The following is an 8883-nucleotide window of genomic DNA, read 5'->3' on the forward strand; positions in this document are numbered from 1 at the left end:
TCGCCACTAGAGTGATTATTAAATTGTTGGCGGTGTTTAAATTATGACATCATTCAATTCCACTACGGACCTCTACCGGTTGCTTTTCCACTTTCACTAACGGCGCGTTTTTTGAAATGTCCCCATTTGGAAACAAGTTAAAACTAACCCTTCGTTAGTTATGGTTCCAAAACGTGGCAAATCCTCAACAGTGTCCTTCAAACGTCTGTCGGTCATTAAATTGTTTGATGCAACCAAAAGTTAAAATGTAAACATTACATTGTAATTGGTACACAAATTTACCCTCCACCAAAAAATTTTGCAACACAACATTCATTTCTATTATAATTCTTACTTCACTCCAACGTAAATGTACTCACCTGCAGAAAATCCCGAAGACGTTCCTTACTTGCAATGGCACACATTATTAAAAAGTTCTCAAAAGTCTATGCAACAATCCACCATTTCTTCTCCCTACTCCTCCACTTGTCATGTGCTGTTGGTCTGTTTGGAGCATGAATGAATTAGGTTAAAGTTTCAAATTTTGAAAATGTCACTAGAGCCTGCTGATTATTTGCAAATAACTTTTAATGTCGAGAGAGACTTGCAAAGTGTAAGTTTGTGAAGGCAAATTATCGGACTGTTGCAATTGCTTTTAGGACGACAGAAGAATTTTACCATTCGCCGATAGTCTGCTGTACAAAAGGAAAGTACTCGAGATAAGACGACTCACGACAGGTGTTGATGTTAAACGTACCTACGATGTTGCATTAGACTTGCAGGTAATTCGGCGAAGACTACTACTCAAACAAATTTGTTGATTTCAAATTTAGCTGCCCGAGGATTCCCATTTAATCAAAACATGGAGCGGATTGTTTTAGTAAATAATAGGTACTTGCAGGAAAAAGGCAAAACTTAGATCTTATGTTAATAAGTTAGGCTTAATTAATTATTCCTTGTCTCACAAACCTGAGCCTCTACGTGTCATTTTTATAGGTGCACAGAGCCAGACTGCTCCATTTTGGGCTATAGCAGCAAAAACCAGAGACTGTTGTGTATCTAAGTACCATAACCATATCTACCACTCACCAAAATTGTTGCACCCAAAAATCAAAATGCATATTCACTTGTGGAGTGTTCAAGTAAATCCTTTGGACATTTTCCTATCGAAGTGAGCTAATGCATAATGATTTTATATTTTGTATCATAATTCAGGTAGTTGATGGAGTCACATTAATCGCATGATTTTTCTTTGAGTCAAGTCTCAAGAGCTTTGTGCTACCAAATGCAAAAAGGACGACAATGTAAATGTTCATCAGTAGTCTAGTTACCGGCACAGACATACAGATGGACAGAAGAGGGGATTGCTAATAGAGCAAACTGAAAATGTGTGATTTGGAATTCCAGAATATATGAAACCATATATTCTGAGAATTTTGTCTCAAAAGTTTTAGGTAGACGTGATTATTTTAACAATTTGATACTTTTTCAATTTTATGATTCTATGTTGCACAAACCATTAGCCCACTTTAAAAGAAAGACATACTTTCTTTATCCATTAAGTCCGCATCCATCCATGTACAGTCATTTAGACTCTAAACCAAAAAATGTGCAGAATTCTTGTCAAAACAGCTTTCTAGCTTGGAAGAGTGTCTTCAAAAAGTGGTAAGGGAAAGGGAATTTCCCACGAAACTTTATTATTTTATGTAGAATAAGAATATTCAATAAAAAGTATAGAGGTTTCTATTTATAAATATTAAGTTGCCCTACACTTGACCCTTAAGGGATAGTTATGTGAGCATGTGGATAGCGTCATTAAATGGGCCCTTCCATATGAAGAATATTTTATGTAAATCATTAAAAATAATTTTGTTTTAGCCAGGATTTAAGTTTGAATTTATTCATAGACTCGAAATTTGTAATATATGCCGATATCCCGCTAGTTTCCGCAATAATTGACTGTCTCCAGATAAATGGACACCCTGTATATAGATTAATTGAGTGACATTCAAATTAAAATTACGCAGCTGGTAATCGCAAACTCACAAAGGAAATGACCGCTATACCCCAATTCGCACCTCGACCAAGAAAAACCCTTTAAAATTTAACATCTCCACAAATATGCCATTTTTCCCAACTATAATCCCGTAATATTTCAGGATGTCGATAAAGACTTTCAACCTGGTGACACGATCGCCATCCTCCCTGAAAATAATCATGATGAGGTTGCAGAACTTCTGCATCATCTCAACTTGTTGGCTGTAGCCGATGTTCCATACGTTGTTGAGATTCGTACTGGAACAACCAAAAAGAAGCCGATTATTCCACCACACATTCCCACCTGTGGAACATTGCGGGATCTTTTCAGCAAAAGACTAGATTTGCGTGGTACACCAAAGAAGGTATTGTATCTCAATCTGACTTTCATGATGATTCAATTATTGCAGTTATTCCTGAAAATGCTACTAAGATTCACAACCGATTCACAAGAAATGGCTCAGTTACAACAGTTATGCTCACCAAGTGGTTCAACGGAGTATAACAACTTTATACAAAACTGTGACAGTTTGCTACACTTACTGCAGTCATTTCCATCATGCAGGCCACCTGTTGAAAGGCTCCTAGAGCACCTGGGACCTTTACAGCCGAGACCGTACTCTATATCGTCTTCGCCTTTAATCAATAATTCCACATCTAAGCAACTACATTTTACTTTCTCCGTTATAGATTTAGAAAATAATCTTAAAGGGGTCTGCACAAGTTGGTTGGAGCGTTTCAGTAACAACCCAGAGAGAAGTTTAGATTTTTATTTTCGTCGTCCAAATAATTTTCGTTTACCCGAGGACATGTCGACGCCAATAATAATGATCGGTCCGGGTACTGGCGTCGCGCCGTTCATTGGTTTTTTGCAACATAGAGAACTGCTAAATTTGGACGTGGGTGCTGCATGGTTATTCTATGGATGCCGTTACGCTAGCAGAGATTTCCTCTACAAAAAAGAAATCGACCAGTTTTTACAAACTGGCATTTTAACTAGACTATCTTGTTGCTCGTCGAGGGATCAGACTGAAAAGGTGTACGTTCAGGATTTAATTAGGCAGCATAATGAGAGCTTTGTTAATAAAATTGTTAGAGAAAATGCTGTTGTTTATGTATGTGGTGACGCAAAAAATATGGTCAAACAAGTCAGTAGTACCATTGTGAATTGTTTGACGGATGTTATGAGTTGGTCTCAGTCTGACGCGGAAGGTTACATGAAACAATTGCAAAATACTAATCGTTATATTCAAGATGTATGGATTTAAATGTAAATAATTAAATGAAATAAACGTATGTGAATATATTTTTTCTTGTGGTCCCTACAATTTCGTTTGTTAGCTGATGTGCTGTACCTGTCTGCCTCATTACAAAACTTCTGTACCATTGCCGACCAGCTATATAAGCTGACCGATGATTGGTGCATAAACCAAGATCCGTAAGCAATCGGTAGGATTTTTGTCAAGTCTAATTTCTTATAGCAAGAAGTGCAGAAGTTATGGCTTTAGGCATTTATAGAATGTACGGACGGACATAAAAAATAAACAGCACAATTCCATCTCGGAAAAATATGCTAAAAATAATTACTAAAGTAGAGTTGGGAAAGATAAACACTGATCTGATCATCGTTGGAGCTCCAATTTGCACAGCAACAGCGTGTGGGAGGAGTGTGAATATTGATACCATTTACAGGAAATGAAAAGTTAAAATGTTGAACTTGAACATTCAGTGTACGAGCATAAATGACAACAAATTAAAAACTTCTAATATCACAGCCCTTCATATTGTTGTGTAAACAACGTCAAATTGGTTTGTTTCATTTGAATTTGTATCTCTCAAGTGTTGTTTTTCCTTTTAGAAATTTTGAAAATGCCAAATTCTTGTTCTTTTGTAATTTAGATAAGGTGTTAGAAGTAAAACGCATCTAATCAAATTTGCGTGCTTTATAAAAGGTTTTACCTTGAATATTGGAGAGGTGGACTTTTGCCGCATTCCGTCGTTGATTGGGGAGTTACTTGAAAATTTTTAAAGGAGTTTATGAAAGTGGTATTTCCTTATTAAATAGTGGAGGCAATGAGCATACGCGGCTGTTAGTTTTCGCGACGGTTGAAAAACGTGTACATCTGTTTACGCTAAATTACGGGCAGTTGGCCCTATTTGTTTTGTCGAATACGCGTTTTTTATAATAAATCTGTGCAGACGCAAGTTAACCAGGTGAAGAGTTGTCCGATTTACGGAACAAGTTTTGTTTTGTTAAAAGATTCTACTGCCCAAACAGCCTCAGAAAATCTGTTAATTTTATTCATCCAGCCAGTTGCGTTTGTCATCTAATTCTATGTCATAAATTAAAGTGAAAAGCTGTCAGCATTTGTGTTAGTTGAGTGTGCCTTATATCGCATAAATCTTGTATGACCAAATGAAAAAAACTGAAAGTAATTTTAAGACTTAGAGTATATCCAGCACAAGCGACCAATTGCAACTACCGACACTACTGGCGTACGCGGACGATATACTCGTAATCGCGGGTAAGTTATAGAAGACATTGAGGACTTCGTCCAAACCAGCGAGGTATGCCTGGAAATGGCCAACTCACACATAAACAACGAAAAGAGCTGCATGATGATAAGGGACCCAAGAAGCAACGCCCAGTACAAAGAAGGAGGCAAGATCGCAATAGCCGGGAAGGAGATAACTATGAAGCACAAGATTAAATATCTGGGAGCGTACATAAGCAGCACACTCAGCAGGCACAACACAGTGAAAGACAGAATAACCAACACATTCAGAATCACACATGGAATTCGGAACTTCATACGAGAGAAGAAAATACCACACAGCTTGAAAATGATGATTTAGGTACAACACGATCATAGCACCGACAATCTTATACGGAGTTAACACCTCAGCGCTAACAAGAAGTAACAGACTAACTTTGAGGAGGGCGGAGCGAAAGGCACTCAGGATACTGATGGAAAACAGCAACCTTACAAGAAAGCAGATAAGGGAATTAACATCGGAAACAAATGAACGCCCGAGAAGAAGCTATCATTAGAAAGCAGAGTTCCCTCTAAGGCAGAATACCAGTGGCGAAGCTGTGGCCGTACCCGTTCGGGTCGCATAACACCCAGTTAGCCGCCCCCCCACAACCCCCCCAATCCACAAACTCCACCACATTGTTTGGCATATGTCGCGGCCCAGCGCGATGGCAACAAAGTATAGTGATGAAACGTCCCTGATAGTGCCTACCAGGGACGCATCCTCACGACAGTTGACTAAATCCTGGGAGAGGCGGCGACGCCAGGCATATGTCAAAGTTTCAAGTTTCTTATTTTTGTCGACTGTCTGGTGTGAGGTAAAATGTCCAAACTAAGCTTTGTTAGCTTGTCGTTCTTTCAGGCATTTTGTTTTAATTTTGTGACATATTGTTTTGGAATACATTTATTTAATACTAGTTGGCCCGATGGACGTTGTCCTTTTTCTTAAAATCCTTCTTAAAATTATTTCAATAAATTCGCTGTGGCTAGCACAGGAACCACCCGCCCCACCTGCGCATGCGCGATTCTGCCCTTTTATGTCTAAGCAAAGAGTAACCATCTCTTTGGTCTAAGAATATGTGCAGCAAATTTGGTTTAAATCGGTTCAACCGTTTAGCCGGAAAAGAGATTTTGACACACTTGCCCCAAAATAATAATAAACGCACTTTTGGCAATTCAGAGCTAGTAACGTACCTTTTTTAGTTATGCCAAATTCCGTAATTTGAAAGCAATTATTGTATTTCTAGATATGAATAAAAAAATGTATAGAATCTGGCCCATTTCCGGAAACCAAAGAATGTAGTGGCTCTGGTGGCAGTGCCAATGGCGTCAAATTCACTTGGCCACTGGCGCGCAACATAATCGATTCCGGTAACTTCGTTTCGCGCTTCACTTTGCTCGTCAGTTTGACTTATGGCCGTTTGCACCGACAAATTTAAGTGGAGCTTAGCTTAAAATCCATGGCAACCATTGTCTCAATAATCATTGCCATGGATTTTAAGCTATGCTTAAGCTAAGCTCTTGCCGTAAGAACCGTCTACACAGTATTACAAAACTTTTAAAAAAAAGATGGATGAAATCGGTAAAGTCGTTCTAAAGTTATTCCGTGACCAGAAGAAACAGGGGTTCATTTTTATATATAGAGATAATTAAATAATTTAATACAATTAAATTTATTTTTGTGAGTAAATGCGGGTGCGAGTATCGCTGTAACTGGTAAAATTGTCTGTAGTTTAAGTAATTAACGGCCGGTTGCAGGAAAGCGAATTATAATCAAAATCCTACATTATTTGTCAAATCTGAGTTTAAACAAGAATTTTGACATTTGATTGGCTGCCTACAGCAATATAAAGCCAATCAAATGTCTTAATACCGGATTAAACAATAATCCTGAATTTTTTTGTGCAACTAGCCGTAAGCATTGAATAAAAATTAATTTTTTATTCAATGCCGTAAGTATATTGAAGACAGTTTTTTGTATAAATTCTGAAAGTGCACTTTTAGTAGTCTAAATAAAAGGCTCAACGAAGTTTGTCTTTCACTTTTAAGTGATTTTTATTACAGGAAACATTTTCTGATTTGTTGTGCGACTTAATTCAAATCAGTGTAGAATAAAAAACTCAAAAATTCAAAGTCTGTTGCATAAAAGTATAAGCTTTTAAAAAACCTGTACAAATTTTGTAAATTACAAGCAAAAAAGAAAGAAATTTAAGATCTTGCCAAGTTTTTTCAAAATTTGCAGTTCTGTTCAAACAAGCAAGTAAATACCCTTTTCTGGCGAAGCACAAATAAAATGAGTAGAATTAAATTCAAATTTGTGACTAATCGTTTCTACAGACCACAATACCCAATAAGATTTAATTAATTGTAGTAAACTATGGAGTAACAGTAGAATTAGTACTGATCAAATAATATATTTTACCCTTTGGGCCAAATAAAATTATATACATAATTTACAAAAAGCTTTACAGTATATATCATACATCATTGTATCCAAAAATATTTTTTTCATAAATATAGTCATCCCTAACTATACTATATTACAAAAATGGTGTACCATCTCATAAATTGCTGGAAAAAATATAAATGCATAAGGACCAAGGAATGATTGTAACCAGTTACATGCAACACTTATGATCTACATAAACATTTACCTGTAACATAACAAAGTCCTCATTGATTGATGACATCCTTAAATGTAAATGGTTGAATTAGACAATACAATTTGGGCTTGGCTTGGAATTAAAATGACCTAAGTACCATATGAAACGTTCAGTACATCATATTGATATTGTCACATTTAAATATTGCGTAATTTCATCGTTGGAATCTAAGTTTCAAAATTGTCCCAAATTATACTTGACTAATAGTCATAAAATATTAAAGCTTTTCTATCACAAATGGACCATTTTGAGAGAAAAGGTTTGTAACAGTATTACAGTAACCCCCTAAATTAATGTAGTCACAAGGCGCATTTTTTGGTCGACTTGAAGATACACAACTAACATCTTACTTACATTAACTTAACACTATTTCTGTAAAATGGACAATATAAAAAATGTCTATAAAAAATACTGTCTCAAAAAGGGTACACGGACAATTAACTTTCAGTCTTTCACAGTGTGGTTCTAAAAAACTGTTTATAGAGCACTACCTACATTTTTTGCAATACTTTCTTAGCAGCTTTGATTAGAGGAGTAAGCGTGGATAATTCCATCCGTACCTGTAGGAAAGGATGTCTTAAAAGCTCTTCGGCGGATGCCCTTTTATTCACATCTACTTGAAGACAATCGTCAATAAAACTTTGTAAAGTCAATGACAATTTCTTCCAACCGGGTATTTGTGGACGCCCATTGGCTGCAATGAGATATAGCGCCCTCAAAGGTGGCTCTTTTAAGTAAGGCGGTTCCCCTTCGATCATTTCTATCGCCATTATACCCAACGACCATATATCAACCTTTTTGCCATACTGCTTCCTTGTTACTACTTCGGGAGCCATCCAATAAGGTGTACCGACCATAGTTTGCCTTTGTTCATCACCAACAATATTGGCGCAGAATCCGAAATCCGTAACTTTCACTGATCCGTCCATACCCAGTAGGACATTATCAGATTTGATATCTCTGTGAATAGTACCACGGGTGTGTAAATATTGTATGGCTTGAAGCACCTCGTGGCAAACAGCTGCGATTTGGCCTTCTTTCATAATCGTCTCAGTGACAACATCAGTAAGTGGTCCCCCATCTAACAGCTCCATAACAACCCACAAATGGTCATCGTATACTAAGTAAGCTTCCAAGAAGTTGACCAAGTTTTTGTGCTTAAAATCCCTCAAAACTTTTATTTCTCCCAAGAGTAATTCTTTGCGCTGCTGCTTCGTCATATCAATATCTTTAATCGCGACCTGTTGTTTCGTCACGAGATCCGTCGCGACGAAAACAATTCCGGATGCTCCTGCTCCCAAATCTTTGTTGCTTCTGTTAAATCGCTCGTAAGGATCTTCGCTGCTACAAATCTTTTTCAATTCTTTTAGAATATTTTCATCCGAGAATTCGAATTCTTGAGTTTTACGCCGCATGATTGGACTTTCTTCTGGTATAAGGGTTAAGTCTTCCACGCCATTTGCCAAGTTCGTCGGTAGTTTACCAAACTTCTTTGGTGGTAATGAAGGGAGCGTTTCTGGCCTAATTTAACAAAAGAACAAAGATTCATTTTAGGTACAACACACAAAATGTTAATCAAAATCCCAAACTATGAAAACTAACTCTACTGCTATTCTAAATTTAAAAATTAAATTTTGCACTATAGAAAAAGTCAATTTCCTTTTTAAGGT

The 8883-nt window shown here is 36.9% G+C and overlaps 1 protein-coding gene and 1 pseudogene across 2 annotated transcripts; one reads left to right on the plus strand and one right to left on the minus strand.

Moving 5' to 3' along the window:
• Positions 1–107: 107 nt before the first annotated feature.
• LOC116166330 (methionine synthase reductase-like) lies at positions 108–3322 on the plus strand. 2 transcript variants are annotated; one of them, XM_031481261.1, is made up of 4 exons: positions 108–592; positions 639–761; positions 2139–2381; positions 2427–3322. In XM_031481261.1, the coding sequence occupies exons 1-4, from the start codon at positions 530–532 to the stop codon at positions 3282–3284; spliced, it is 1287 nt and encodes a 428-aa protein (XP_031337121.1). In that variant the 5' UTR covers positions 108–529; the 3' UTR covers positions 3285–3322. The 2 variants fall into 2 exon arrangements, with proteins under 2 accessions (XP_031337121.1, XP_031337122.1); XM_031481262.1 differs by having other exon boundaries at positions 647–761.
• A 3665-nt stretch (positions 3323–6987) lies between these two features.
• LOC116167123 lies at positions 6988–8772 on the minus strand (annotated as a pseudogene).
• Positions 8773–8883: the final 111 nt, after the last annotated feature.

Source organism: Photinus pyralis, unplaced genomic scaffold (assembly GCF_008802855.1).
Source record: "Photinus pyralis isolate 1611_PpyrPB1 unplaced genomic scaffold, Ppyr1.3 Ppyr1.4_LG3b, whole genome shotgun sequence".
NCBI lineage: Eukaryota > Metazoa > Arthropoda > Insecta > Coleoptera > Lampyridae > Photinus > Photinus pyralis.

What these genes read in the sequence shown, in the direction of transcription:
- LOC116166330 (XM_031481261.1), top strand. Translation starts at nt 530, where the DNA reads ATGTCACTAGAGCCTGCTGATTATTTGCAAATAACTTTTAATGTCGAG. An exon ending in TCGAGAGAGACTTGCAAAGT is followed by an intron (nt 593 to 638) that starts GTAAGTTTGTGA and finishes AATTGCTTTTAG; the next exon opens with GACGACAGAAGAATTTTACC. An exon ending in TGCGTGGTACACCAAAGAAG is followed by an intron (nt 2,382 to 2,426) that starts GTATTGTATCTC and finishes CAATTATTGCAG; the next exon opens with TTATTCCTGAAAATGCTACT.